The 14,584-nt window shown below is 36.3% G+C and overlaps 2 protein-coding genes across 8 annotated transcripts in view; both read right to left on the minus strand.

Moving 5' to 3' along the window:
- LOC141812030 (uncharacterized) overlaps window positions 1-8,209 on the minus strand; it is a 34,456-nt gene extending 26,247 nt beyond the window's left edge. For 3 of the 7 annotated variants that reach the window (XM_074700123.1, XM_074700117.1, XM_074700126.1), the window contains exons 1-6: window positions 8,066-8,209; window positions 7,834-7,946; window positions 7,552-7,631; window positions 6,776-6,917; window positions 6,559-6,708; window positions 6,264-6,465 (exon numbers count right to left, since the gene is read on the minus strand). In XM_074700123.1, coding sequence (XP_074556224.1) covers window positions 6,264-6,465; window positions 6,559-6,708; window positions 6,776-6,917; window positions 7,552-7,631; window positions 7,834-7,946; window positions 8,066-8,138 — 760 coding nt within the window. In that variant the 5' untranslated portion in view covers window positions 8,139-8,209. Of the gene's footprint in view, window positions 1-3,363; window positions 3,600-3,731; window positions 3,799-4,014; window positions 4,127-6,263; window positions 6,466-6,558; window positions 6,709-6,775; window positions 6,918-7,551; window positions 7,632-7,833; window positions 7,947-8,065 lie in introns of those variants that run through there. The other 4 variants (XM_074700130.1, XM_074700109.1, XM_074700108.1 and 1 more) reach the window with 4 other exon arrangements.
- A 234-nt stretch (window positions 8,210-8,443) lies between these two features.
- On the minus strand, window positions 8,444-12,073 carry LOC141812916 (uncharacterized). The gene is made up of 8 exons (XM_074700868.1): window positions 11,043-12,073; window positions 10,823-10,955; window positions 10,512-10,727; window positions 10,126-10,281; window positions 9,788-10,040; window positions 9,221-9,618; window positions 9,018-9,134; window positions 8,444-8,929 (listed from the first exon to the last, which is right to left on the minus strand). Exons 1-8 carry the CDS (start codon window positions 12,044-12,046, stop codon window positions 8,570-8,572), a joined length of 2,637 nt encoding a protein of 878 aa, XP_074556969.1. The 5' UTR covers window positions 12,047-12,073; the 3' UTR covers window positions 8,444-8,569.
- Window positions 12,074-14,584: the final 2,511 nt, after the last annotated feature.

A 14,584-nucleotide genomic window follows, 5' to 3' on the forward strand; every position in this document is an offset into this window, starting at 1 on the left:
GTAATTGATGTAAAACATGTAATTATCATCTTCAAAAAAAACCTAATGCAACAGAGATCATAATACTAAATGGATGTTTGAGGTTACTAAAAATGAAAAAAATAAAAATAAACAACTACTATCTAGTTAAAAAGTTAGTGTACCTCCAATCGATGATAAGATGAGAGAACAAAAGTTAAGATAGTATAGGCTTATGCTCAAAGATAATTGGTGAATTTTGTTGTTTGAATCAGTTATAGTTGAAGTTGGGGGCAGAGGAGAGTTAAGAAAAATCTAGCTAAAATACATGAAAAAAAATTTAAGGATGTAAATATTACTACTGAAGGCTTGAACAGTGATACTTGTTTTTGGTCTCAAATAGTTGAGACTAATAGCATTGAATATAATTATTCTAATCTCCATGAGGATATATTTAAGATAAAATATATATTTAAGATAAAAAGCTGTGAACGAAGAGGAGAGGATGTGAAAATATTCCATGTGCAGATCTACCTTATCAAATTACCGAGTACAGAACTGGTTGACCACCCATGTAGAAGTTCACTTTTCAAATTGTTCTAATTATCATGCAATTTCTACAGCATCACATTAGTATGTCACCAACGAGGAGAGAAAGAAGAAAGATAAACTATTGAAATGAAGCAATAATGAGTAAAACCAATAAGAATAACATGTGCTAACCAAATGAATCAGCAACCTCTACAACATGTGCTTCTCAAACAAATTAACAACCTCTATGAACAAGAACAGAAAAAAGTTTGTAATAGTCAAATTATACTTGCTACATGCGATGCTACATGCACGTATCAACAGAGAGAAATTCATTAAAACAAGAAAACATAATCTTAACCAAACTAAATATGCTTAGGTGACCAAATTTGACATGTTCCAACTCTGGTCTAACTGGGCCCCATTATGAACATCATTCAGATTTCAGATTCATAGCTCACAAAATCTGCTAGTCACAATTTGACGGTCTTTGAACCTTTTTAATAAGGTGCAATATTTTCCAAGATTCTGCTACGGTCATACTACTGCTAATTGGCAAAAGGAACAAAAACAAGAGAGTCAAAACAGCCTGCAAAGGTTAAACCATAGGGATGCTCTTTTGCCTATGATAACTATGATATAAGCATAAATTTCTAATTTATAGAAATCTACTTGATTACATACGTCTGGGAGTTTTTACATTTGTCTAAATCGTGCTTGCTTACGTTTCATGTATTTAAGCATTTTGTCATACTTGCAAATCAAATTGGCTCTGTTCACTCTGATGGAACAAACACATTTAGTTTATATGCAAAACATAACTTCCTATACTTGTTGCTCCATAACAATCCCAAAAGAAAGGATTCTAGAACTGATATAATCTCGTGTATAGAATACTGCATATATGCACAGAATGTGCAATAATAAAATGCTCAAATGATGCACAAGGAAGCACACAAGGTAGGGTAGTCAAAAATAAGGTTGAAATAAGTTCAGAAATTTCAGAGAGCTGTAGGCTAGAATTTTGGTCAGCTCCTCCTTTTTCAAGCTAGAATGGAATTTTTCCTATATTTCTTGTAGCTCAAGTGAAAAACTTGTCAAATATTTATCAAAAAGAAAGTCCGTTTGTTTGTGAAGAAATTTCTCTCTTCAATTGGATGTTTATAGTATGAAGAAATGCATCCAAAAAAACTTAGTCACGTTTTGGATTTTTTTTTTCTTTATTTTTATTCTTATACAGATTACGGAAGTTTCAAATTAATCCCTTGACCAAAACATCTCATGAGCAATGAAAACTGCTACTATGCATACCACGTTTTAGAAATCATTTGTCATTTGGGACTAACAAGAACATACCAAAGCAAGCAGCATTTAATCAAAGAAGTATTTTTTTCATTCTCCCACCTATCATTTTGAGCTCAAATGTAAATCCGATGAATGTCTCATTAGCTCGAAAAGAACGTACAAAAATGGTGATCTAGGGATAAGAGCAAGACCACCTGGGGGGCAAACACGAGGGGAGTTCGGGATCGTCCAGGGCTCTGTGGAGGACATTCTTCGACTGAGTCCACGGATCTAGTGCGGCGGACGTCGACGGAACTATCGTCCGCGTCGGGTCTCGATCTGCCGGAGGAGTTGTCGTCCTCGATCTCGTCCCTCCCGTTCACGTTACCCATCCTGCTCTTTTCTTTTCTTCTCCCGATCGATTCTTCTGTTGGTCAATTCGGAGTCCGTCCGGTGCGACCGCCGCCGAGAAGCGGCGTGGAGGGGCGGCGGAAACGGAGAGGTGGATGACGATACCGAAAGCGACTTCAGAAAGACAGAAACGGTTAAGCACAAATAAATGTATGATATAAGAAATAACCACTTAATAGGTAAACAATTAAAAAGAGTTTCGTTATTACACGTTGCAGCTACAGCCCTCCCTGCTAATTATAGCAGAAGTAATTTTAATAAATTTAAATAATTTCGATTGAATTAATAAATAATAATGATGAAATATTATATATTTTTATATGTAATACTTTTAGTTGAATTAGAGCAATTTAGCAATTACTTTATGTGGTTATATATTTTTTTTCGCCTCAGGTAGTGTGTGGTGATAAAAGAATAGTAATTTTCTTAACCAATGAAGATACACCATCGAACACCACGCAACGTACACATGGTCGAACAACTAATGAAGTTGAAATGCCACGTCACCTCATCTTTTGAATTTATTTAATAAGTTGAAATGTAAATATATATGCGTGTGGCGGCTACACAGGATTAACTTAGCAAATAACATTTTGTTGCTTCCAATTAACTAAGAAATTGCAATTTTCATTTTATTTTACTTTCTCTATCTCTTCAGTTTGAGCAAGCACACCAATAATGAACATGCTGTGAAAATGTTAAAATCGGTGGCTCTTTTAAGGAATTAATATTCGAATCATTCAACTAGATAAAAAATAATAATACCAGTGAAATAAAATTAAAAGTAAAGTGCGAAAGAAACGCTAGGTCACAAACACATGACAATTTGATGATCAACTCGGGACTCACATGAGAAAATGGCAGAATATAAGCATATTATTACAATGTCTTATTGCAGCAATCGTTCATTGCAAACACCATTCGGAATGTTGACATATTCTGTATCACATCTATATTCGCAACAGCCATACCTCTTTAAAAATTGGATTAATTTTATCATAAGATAGATTATGATGAATATACTGTTATACTCTCATAATGAAAAGCCCCTAGTTGTTTTAAGGTAGGAAAGCTGAAACAAATGCTACATGATTAGAAAACAATAGTAAGCAAAGCTGGGTGAGAATGCATCCAAGCAAGCACGCAGGAAGACAAAATGCTAGCAAGCAAATACGACACAAGTATTTTGATAAATCAATTGCCAGATATTTTGATTGACCAATAAAACGCCTTAGTAGCCACTAATGTGAGAAGACAAACATTTCTGGAGTTCTTGATTTTCATATCATTTGGTAGAGTAAATTGTCAATGATAAGTCTACCTGGTACAATTAAATGTTCGTTGAACCATAATTTCTCCTCTTCTTTTGGTGCAATTTCCCTGTCCAACTTCCGAAGATCCATGAATCCATCTAACTACATTGCATAGTCAAAGCATTATGATTGTTAATATTTGAGCTTTGCAACTTAAAGCAAACTGCCACACGGAAGCCAAAGTATCAAGGTTACGTTTATATTTGTCATTTTACAAAAATTACCAAAATGGAAATAGCGGGACTCAAAATGATTCTGCATAGTGGTGTCCAAGTTTATTATTTTGGCATTTTGAGTAATCCTAAGTTTAAAACAAGTAAAAAACAAGCAATTCATGACTTCATAAAAATTTCAAACAGCTAGTCAACTCTGAAAATAGTTGTGCAAAATGCCTTCTTTTCTACCCATGATAGGGCAATATGTGAATATTTGAAAGAAAAAAAAATTGTCATTAGAATACAATTAGAAAGACAATATAAGAAAAATACTAACAATTAGTATACAGTAGTAGTAACACCTGATAGTTATTCATCATTCCGCATCTGGTAAACCTAAGAATGAGTAATCTGGATCTGCAGAACCAAGCAAGGGAATATACTCTGATCCTCTGACATGAACACTGAAGCAAGCTGAAACAAATGTAAATAAAGGGTGAACCTTAAATAATTTCCAAACAAACAGAGTGTGTAGTCCTCTAGAATAAAAACAGCATTCAAAAGCAGCAAACAAACCACATAATGACTAATTGTAGACCAGAAAATAAAAAAAAGGTGTAGAACAGTAGGTTTTCAAGCAAAATAAAATATTCAAGCCTTCTGATCGAACAATTATAACACTCATAAGGAGCCAACCATCAAATAAAGAAACCTTCCCGTGACAAATAAAATATTGTAAATTTTCATCTTTTAATCTTCTTCTCTAGTTACTACTTGCTAAAAGCTTTAGCATGAACCAAAGATTGAGCTGTTCACAGAAGCGCTGCCTTTGGTAGTATTTTTATCAACAAATATACCAGATGGTTGTGTTCGCGTGCGTGCGCGTGCGTGTGTGTGTGTGAGAGAGAGAGAGATCATGTAATAACAAGAAAATACCAGCAACCAATACCATAAAACCAAAATAAAATTTCACCTTGCACCTAAATGGAACATGTTTTAAGTTAAGAAATCACTTCAGCATAAATCAAAATTAGCCAAAAATAGCCGAAACCTAGTAATACATCTGAGAAAAGCATGAAGAAAATAAGAATAACTACAATTGAAAGATAGATCAAGTTCAATGTTGAAAGAGAAATGAACAAGCTGCAGACTAAATTAACCAAATGCACCATTCCAAAAATAAAGTGAGAACATGCACCAAAAGCACTCACAAACCCATCACAAAGTTGTTATGCGCTTGTGTAAACTACCTAACAGAATAACTGACACTACAAGGATAGGTCCATGATAAAATTAGTGCTACACAACAGCCAACAAGATTAATATTATTTTCTTGTAATTTAGTGATCTTACCATAATAACTTCCACTATTTTGTTAATAATCATTTATCAGACAGGAGAATAAAACAAGAAAGCAACAGACTATTAGTTTTATGAGGCCATGCTTTATGGCTGAAGTGTTGGACAAATTTTGAACTTAACAAATAAAAGTGCAGCACTGAAGATGATAGGGTTTGCATTATGATAATATTTTTAAGAAAAAAAAAAAGATAATGACCACATGGCGTCAAGAGTAGCCCAAACGAACAAGAAAAAAAGGTAGATATATAGAACTAAATGAAGGGATAAAATTTATATAGCCAAACCCAAATGATTGAGACAAACACACACGATAATGATGAATCAATTAGATATTCAGCCAAAACAAACACAAATAGGTGATGATGAATCAACTAGAATTAAAAAAAAAAAAAAAGGAAGTGAGGAGGATAAAACTGTGCTCTTAGTCCACATCTGTAAATAATTCTTAAAATATACTTAAATACTATCTCCTACCTAAGTGTCTTGTCATTTTTGATTGGATTGGGCTCCCTCTCAGTAATTGGATACAAAGGCATGTTAAAGAAAGTAGGAAGTATAAGACTCCACCTTTTAGTATCTCCAAACGAAAGATAACTTAAATGCAAGAGGATCTCCATTTAAGTACTGCTCTTAGTCCACATCTGTAAATAATTCTTAAAATATACTTAAATATTATCTCCTACCTGTCTTGTCATTTTCGATTGGATTGGGCTCCCTCTTCAGTTTTAATAAATTATCCTATTCAGTCACTCACCTCTAATGATGTTGGACCTACAAAGGCATGTTAAAGAAAGTAGGAAGTGAGGAGATGATAAGACTCCACCTTTTAGTATCTCCAAACGAAGGTTCTTGAGATAAGCTTAAATGCAAGAGGATCTCCATTTAAGGACCTTGGTAAATTCCTTTTGGATAACTTTGAAAAGGAAATGTGAATGAACTTATGAGTTGCAGGTAACAAGGATATGTTTTTACATAAAGCTACAATAGCAAAAAAGAGGGGGGGGGGAGTGGGAACCATTTAGCCTGGCTAGTCGGTACTTATGCTGTGCTTGTTGTCTATATTCCTGTTTTAACAAAAGTTAGAGCAATATACTATTGATATTATTTAAATTATTCAACATGTTCAATTTGTAAAATGTAACAAAAGCCAATCCAAAACAGGAAGAGGTGTTAAAAGAAGTTAATATAAGTTGTGAATACAATGAGTAAACAAACAAATAAAATTATACTGAAAAAAATAACATGCTACCATTTTCAATCTTCACTAGGCTTTGAAGCATCGTTTCCATTTTCTTTTTCATCTCAAAGTTATCATCCATAATAGGAACAAGAAGGGTTAACTCCCTGTATATGTCGCGTACAAATTGACAGATTTTCTCAGCATATTCAATTTCTCCATCTGAAATACGGCCAATGGCTAGTCTCATAAGCTCTCCAGTTAAATCTGCAAGCTAAAAGTACATGAAAAATGTATGAGCTTGTTTCCCTTGAAGACCACTAGTAACTGACTGGATGCCTAACATGGTTATTAATTAAGATCTTACCCCCAAAAGATAGTCTAGAACATTTATTTGTAATGGTTCAATAGACTCCTCAGTAAGAGGAAGCAGAGAAGCATTGATCTCAGCAAGATTTAGCAGTGTTCCAGACTTGCAAAACCTAAAAAGTGTTGCAGCTTCAACATACTCCTGGACCTACATGATTCCACAGTCAAAAGGGTGATAATGAAAGAACAAAATGAAATGCCAACTAGATGCTAACAGCAAATGTATATGATCGTCTAAGCTTCCAAAAATCAGTTCCATGCAACTCCTTTACTAGTTTTGACATGTACTGATTAGTCACAGCAGCAAGATCATTTTCCGCCTTTGCCAAAGTTTCCTCTCTATTTTCTTTGCTCATTCTGTAGTAACAAAGAGCAATAAGATAAATAGCATGTAGGGAGAGCATCAGAAGTTCAGACTACCTCTTTGTAGTTGTACAAAATAAGAATGCAGGAAACGTAGTTTACACAATATGAAGCCACGAAGGGCATGCATCCAATAAAAGAAACATGGGATATTTTACATCAACAACATTAACAGTCCACTAAAAATAAGGAGGGATATGAATTTAGCATCAATCTGGTTAGTCAACTTATAATTCTTAGTAAGGGTAATAGTTAATTGAGGGACAACAAATAGTTACAATTGCATATAAAATGCTTTGATTGTGGAGAATAATCAATGTTAGCTAACAAAGTTAAGTACAATTCTCATGGTAATTGTGCGACTGGAGAAGAGGAATAAGATATACTATCAATCATCATGCACCAACAAAATTGTTATTCAACAGCTGGTTAGTTTGACATAATGTACCTTAACATAACAGAAGAATACATGTCAAGGAAAATTCGGTTGAAGAGTTGATAATAGTCCAAATCAAACAATAAAAATAGTAACTGGTTGACAATGTACAACAAACATATGCAAAAGGTTACTAGCCAAACACAAAGGCCGGGCACAACAAATGTTGAATGCCTCTTACATATCTCGCACCTGTGCACCTGGAATATGACCTTCTTACTGTTCATAGTCACATCACGGCTAGCCTTGACAACTCTTTCCCTCTTGTCATTCTACAAATTACATTAAATGTAGGGGGATTAAATTCATACCTCTAGTTGAGTTGAGACACAAGCAAGCATATACAAAAACTTTGCAAAGAATAATTATGCTCCGGGATATGTAAACCTTAACCAAATATTAAATACATCACCATATTCTTCCAAAGTAAGTTTTTTCAGTTACACGCACGGAGTGAGAGAATAGAAACCTCACCAGCTGGTTGAGATAATCGGCGTGCTTAGCAAACTCCACTCTGATGGGCGAATCGTCAGTCGTAATTGTCCTCGGCTTCTTGCCAAGACCCTGAATCGATGTACCTGTGGCTACTACAAACAGAGAGGCAATGGAAGAAGAAGAAAAAATTAGTAGAAACGAATCATGCCGAACGCGCGGATTGAAAGGCTGTTAGGGCAACAAGGGTTCGATTTGAAGGAGAGGAACTGACTCCGATGGATGTGCTGGGCTTTGGTGGTCATGATGAAAGAGAGAAGTCGTCTACCGCAAGCGACATGCAACATCCGTCTCGTTGCCGAAGCTTGGGCACCGCCCTCGTTTTGTTTCTCTGTTGACGCTGGTCAAAGTTAAACAAAGGAACAGCGACAAAACGGAATAGGGCATGCGGGCTTATTGGATCCGAATCGGAATAGGGTATGCGGGCTTATTGGATCCGAATCCAAACGGAATAAGCCATGCGGGCTCCTTTTCACCTAAAATCTCTAAAATTAGTTTTACATTGAAAAAAATAAAAAAAAAAGTTTAACAAACTACTTTAATATCTCACTTCAATTATGTATCAAAAGAATTAAATCCTGCCAATGCTCCTAATCTTCTCTAAATTCTTACACGATCTGTTTTCTGTTCAAAAACTTAATCTGAAAAAGGAACAAAGTAAGAGCTATGTGGAGATAGTTTTACATCCCCAGTTCTTCTTCAAGGAATTAGTTAGTGTTCACAATATTTTAAGAGCTCTTAGGTTGCTTAGAAATTCTTCCCCGATCTGAGAGCCACACTTTACAAAGGCAGCTGGGTAGCCAATGGGAGCATCAACCCGGGCCTCATACCCTTGTACATGCCCTGGATGATTGAAAGGCCTGGTGAAGATCTTTCCAGTCCAAATGTGCTGCCAGGAACACCCACCTGCTGCAGGGAAGTAAACCTTGACTTCCTTTCTGGCTTTGTCCAGCACAGGTGCTACCATTATCTCTGTCCCAACAAGGAACTGCTCGTACGTCAAGCTCTGCACATGCTTGTCATCTGGATAATGCAGGAACAAATGTCTGGCAACAGGCATGCCTCTCTCTGCTGCCTCCTGATAAAACCATCAACAGGATCTCATCAGATATCAACTGAAAGGGCTTTTGCTTGCATGTGTCCACCTATATAGAAAAAGACTTTACCTTTACTAGTTGAATACGGTAGAACTTCCAAGCTTTGTAGATTTTGGCACAGCGTGCAAACTGAGATAATGTGTTTTTGTTGTCGTAGAACTGACAGTTTGAAGCTGGCTTGTTTCCCTGCACAGGAGGCTACAGCATTAGCATTGCTTGGAATTTGTGTTTGTTAAGCGAATTTCTTTATAGCTTAAGCTTGTGGTGCTTACTTCGTGTGTTCTGAATACTACACTGAATGCGTTTAGTTCCATCCAGCGCATGAGAAGCTCCTCGCTTCTCCGATACCTGATAATAGGCATATCTACTGCACAGTAACCTCCTATATCACTATGATTGAAGGCAAAACCAGAAATTCCACTGCTGAGCAGGCCTGTTACGCTGCTTTTTATTCCATCATTGGCTTGCCAACTTACCATCTGATCACCTTCCCAAAATAGCATAGCCCACTTGGGATTGCCTCTAAAACCTGCACGCATGAAAAAGACCAGGCTTTCTTCTGGGTCTCTCCCCTCAACACGACTGTTTGATTTCCATTCGTCCACAAATTCCTTGTTGACTCTAGCCCAAAGTTCAGGATATCTGTTATGAGCTTGAATAGGGTCTTCGTCTAAGAGTTGAAGCAGTTGGTCAGTTAACATCAAAGGAAATGATACAATTGATCATATACAACCATTGGGCTACATGTAACTTTGTATCTTTAGTAGTAAATAAGTAACTCACATCATTTCTAATATTACAGTGAAGTTTAAATTATGATAAAGCAACATCATAAGTACCTGCATATAGGTAAGCATCTAAAGGCAATCCTTCACCAAAATCTGCCATCCAGCCCCTTATTCCAGTATCCACCATTTCATGCAGAATCTTCTTGAACCAACTACTCGCTGCTGGGTGGGTGAAGTCCAACATTGCGACATCAAAAGCTGTATTTGGTACCATGTATGTTCTTCCAGCTTTGTCTTTGACAAAAATGTCTAATCTCTTTGCTTCTTCAAACAGGTCCCTTTTTTTGTTTGGTTTTTCATCAGTCTGCAAGTTGCCGTCTCATTTTTCATTCAACTAGTGAATGAATCTGTTACTCATTTGAGTAGAAGGATTTGAGCAAGTGATCTACCTGAACAAGGCAAGGATTGCAGTATGTCATCACTGTAACATCATGAGCACGAAGATCATCGATTAGCACTCTCCATCCGACATAATGGCTTTCATCAACTTCCCAATTCCACCAAAGTTGTGATCCAATTACAGTTTCCCTCTTGCCAACCCAATCCTGCAAAGTGATCATTTAACTTTTGATCAGTGTCATCGATTAGTATTCCTCTCCCCATTAAAAAGTTTCAGCTAGTCATTAGTGATTATTCTAATATCAAAATTAAACTAAGAATCCATCCTAAACAAGATTTGTCTGCTAATAAAATCCAAACACCACATATATTGATATATAATTAACTCAGCTGAACAATTCAACTTATTTGTGGATTCTATAAACAGTTCAATCACCTGCAACCAAAATGCTGAAACAGGAACATCGTATTCTTGCAATCGATCCCACACTCTGCGGACAGCTTCTGTACCTCCCTGCATCCCGACGACAGCCCCTGAAAGAATCCAGCTTGGAAGTACAGGAGGTCTTCCTATGGTCTCTGTGTAAAGCTCTATGAGTTCAACAGGTGAATTCCCATTCAATATTCTCCCCTGAGCATAATTGCCATGTACCTGTAATACAAATAGAAAAACTCATTATTGCACATTTAGAAAAGGAGACATAATTAACATAGATAAAGGTTTTCTGAGTGTTCTAGTAAAACTACCTGAATCTGTACCCTGTCAGGCTTTGTTAGATCAAAAACTGAATAATTGTACCCTTCAAGGTAGAGGGATTTCATTCTCGAGGTAATGTAGAATGGAGAAGGGGCGTATGTCGTACTCCAGTCACCTCCAGATCTGCCAGTGTAAAATGTAGAACTTATAAATATATATATTTTTTGCATTACAATTCTATAAGATGCTGCAGCTAATCATGTCTAGTACCTGTAACTGACCAAATTGGCAGCAAAGGTGATGGGTTGGTCTCCTCTTCCAATGCCTTGCTCTTGCACTAGTATGGGCACCCTCTTTCCTTTGAACTCAACACGGGAAAACTGCTCCCCAAACCCATAGAATCTCTCATGTTCATCGCTTGCATGTGTGATAAAAACTTTGTTGAACTCTGTAGTCACCCCCTTCTTTCCCTCTTGTTCATCATGCGATGGCAGTGCAACAAAACCTTTATTACTCGACGTGCAGATGAGCCACGGGCGCCTCGTTCGAATTAATTTCCACCTGGAGATCTTTCTACTTGCTTTGTACATGATGCTGGGGCAGCATTTCTTATCGTATTCACCAAACTTCAGATGAAATCCAATTTGATTCTTACTCTTCTGCTCAAACAGAAACCAGTACCTTGCAGTAAGTGAGGATTTCCTGGAACGACCGAATTTGAAGCTTTTCTTCCCAGAGTTCTTCTTAGCCATTGAGTTGGTCTTCTGGCTGAAGACCCTTCCTGTGATCATCAGAATGGGGAATTGGGATTTCTCGAGCAACTCAGGAGTGCCTTTATTGCTTGAATTTGGAAACCCAAATAAGGGATCAAAATCATTAGCCTTCTTTTGAAAATCTGCCTCACAAACGACTCTTATTTCTTCTACTGTTTGGTGCTTGCAGATGAAGTGAGCGTCGCGATCATGGATAGCAAAGGAACCTCTGCTTTCCTCGGCATGAGTTTGAACTGCTGCAGCCGAAACAAAGGCCTTCCCAGGGACTGTAGACCATACGCTTCTGCTCAACTGAGATCGGTGCGAGATCGAAAGATGGCCGCCATTTTTAGTGCTCCAGAAAAGCTGGAAATCATCCCCGATACAGAAACTCTGGTCTCGCAAAAGCGCGCACGGATTGAAGGAGAGCCTTCCATGCATGAAAGGCAGGCAGTTGGGGGTGGAAGGGAAGGGGTTGTTAACGTGCTTGTGGTGCTTATTGGACACCCTTAACTCTGCCATGGCTGAGCAATTGGGAGGCGATGGCACCTCTCCCTATTGGTTGGAAAGATTCAGAGATTCAACCACCAAATGTAAGTCTACGAACATCAGCTGGTTCGGAATAACTGGCAGTGGTGGATCCCAATGGAAGACTACATGACAACTTCACTGCACATGTACGTATTCTTGTATCATATTCATGGACAATTCTTACACCATGTCCATCAGTCCATGGCAAATTCAAAGCTTCTTGTTTACGGTAAGTCGTAACCTGTGGGGCAAAAAACCAAAACATGACAAATTGTAAGCTTGTTGAGATGATAATCACCGACTGCTTTTCAGATTGTTAGATCTGTTTGTTTTATTTCAAACTTGGTTTTTGTAGTTTGCTAATCATGTTTTAGATAAAGGAATGAGAAGATAGAGAAATCTGGCATTTGAAGCATTAGAATTTTGATCCGGGGATGTATATAGATGCGTTCCTGGCGTCGTGCGTTGCTGGATCTTTAGAATCAGAACTGCATCCAGATTTGTGGGACCCGGAATCACGCCATGTTTTTGGAACAATTATTTAAAGGGTTTTCGTAATGTACGTAGACACTTCCAAGTGAACAGTTCGGTGGCCTGCTTCTTCCCGTCATTACGGCTCCATACATAATCCTTCTTGAAATAAAACTGATTGTGTAGCTATTTAGAAATTTTCTATGCTCAAATAATAATCATAGCATGTAAAAATCAAATTTTAAATTGTCATACATATATTTAAAATACATAGCTAAATATAGACATTCAAAGTATTTTAATTTAATTAAAGTTTTCTACCATATTAATTTTTATGAATATGATTGAAATTATCCACTTTTATGAAAAATATGATCTATTCATTTATATTTAGAACCAGCTACCATTAACTAATATAGTCAATTAATATGCATGTAACAACTTCATTCAATATGATCAAGAAGTTATTTCTCCGAAGATATAATTGAGTTGATTACGATGTAACAGACTTGCAAAAGAAGGTAAGAGTTCAAATCCTAACAAAACCAGACAATACCCTCTCGTGATCAATTACAGTGACTCACATATGCAATTGTAAGCGGAGAGGGATTCCACTTTTTTACAGAAGAAGTTATAAATAAAAATTAATTAATTACTACAAGTATATTTGAAAATTAATTTCAAATTTAATTTTTCATTGATATTCAATATCTATACTTATAAGTCTATTTAAAAGTCTTAATGTTCAATGAGTCATATTTAGTATTCCTAAAATTTATTTTTTTAATAATTTAAATAGTTGTGATGTTAAATTAATTATAATATGAAGAAACAAATTTCAAAATTATTATATCTTTTATATATATATTCGGTTGATCAAAACTTGAAGCATTCTCCAACCCAATTGCGTGCCTTCGTAAAACACACATCTTTGCGTGCCAACTTAAGCTACAACACAAGCGACGAAATGAGAACTACACTTTCCATTTTGGGTTCCTGGAGATTCTGAGAAATGTATTCTCAAGCAATTCAATATTAATGAACTTACCCTTTTTTCATAAAATAGCTAAATAAGTTAAAACGTATAATCTGACTTGAGGAACTTAACGTACTCTTAGCATTAATAACTTCTGTACCATTGAGTATAAATGACAAAATGATAAACATAAAACTGATAATATCACTATTCAAACAATATTTGGTAGAAGATGGCACACGTGTCCCTAGATCTTTAATGTTGAATCAGTAATTAAGCAAGCATACTGTATCATGGATAGTTCAAGAATGCAAACACATGTTGAGAGGCCAATTATAAGTAAATTCCTTCAAACTTAGCAATATTGAGATTAAGTAATAAATGACTCGACCTCCTATGGTCGGGCCATAGAACATCGGCAATGCAACCACATGCTTACTAGTGTAATCTCTAGGCCCTAGTTTCCAATACTTACCTTAGAAAACTATGATGCAACAGTTAGTTAATATGTGTCTCTCTTCTTTGCCTTCTCCTGGTGTGCAAAGTTCCATAACTCATTCCGCTTCGACAAGGATGCAGAGGGCATACATGAGCTGTAGGCATAAGTGTGCCCAAATGGCGATGATCTGATGGTGCTGAAGTATAAGAACCACAATCTAACAGTGAGATCAAATACTTTTCTAGATGAGGATTTAACATTCACAAATGAGTATCATTAATCTTTGTTAAATTCACCAAGAATTTATTGTGTGGTTGCAGAAAGTACAGAGTGCAACTATTTGTGCGTTATAACTAGAAACTCTTCAACTAAAAAAGAACAACTAATAGAAAAGAGGCATGGCATTAATAATGTTTAAAAATAAGAAAATACATAACATGAGCTCGTTTGCAAAAATCAAAGAACACGATTACATTTATAATTTTGGCATTAAATAAAACCGCCTGTATCATATTGCATGCAAATAACACATCATATGATGTCGAAGAGGTATCAAAGCTGGGCTTACATGTGGACATGGCCTGAATGATTACTTGATAAAGGACATTGTGGCAATTTTAGTCGTTTGTTGGAAAGTAATGTG

Source organism: Curcuma longa, chromosome 1 (genome assembly GCF_044706935.1).
Source record: "Curcuma longa cultivar G26 ecotype Majalengka, Jawa Barat chromosome 1, ITB_CL_G26_1.1, whole genome shotgun sequence".
Taxonomy (NCBI): Eukaryota; Viridiplantae; Streptophyta; class Magnoliopsida; order Zingiberales; family Zingiberaceae; genus Curcuma; species Curcuma longa.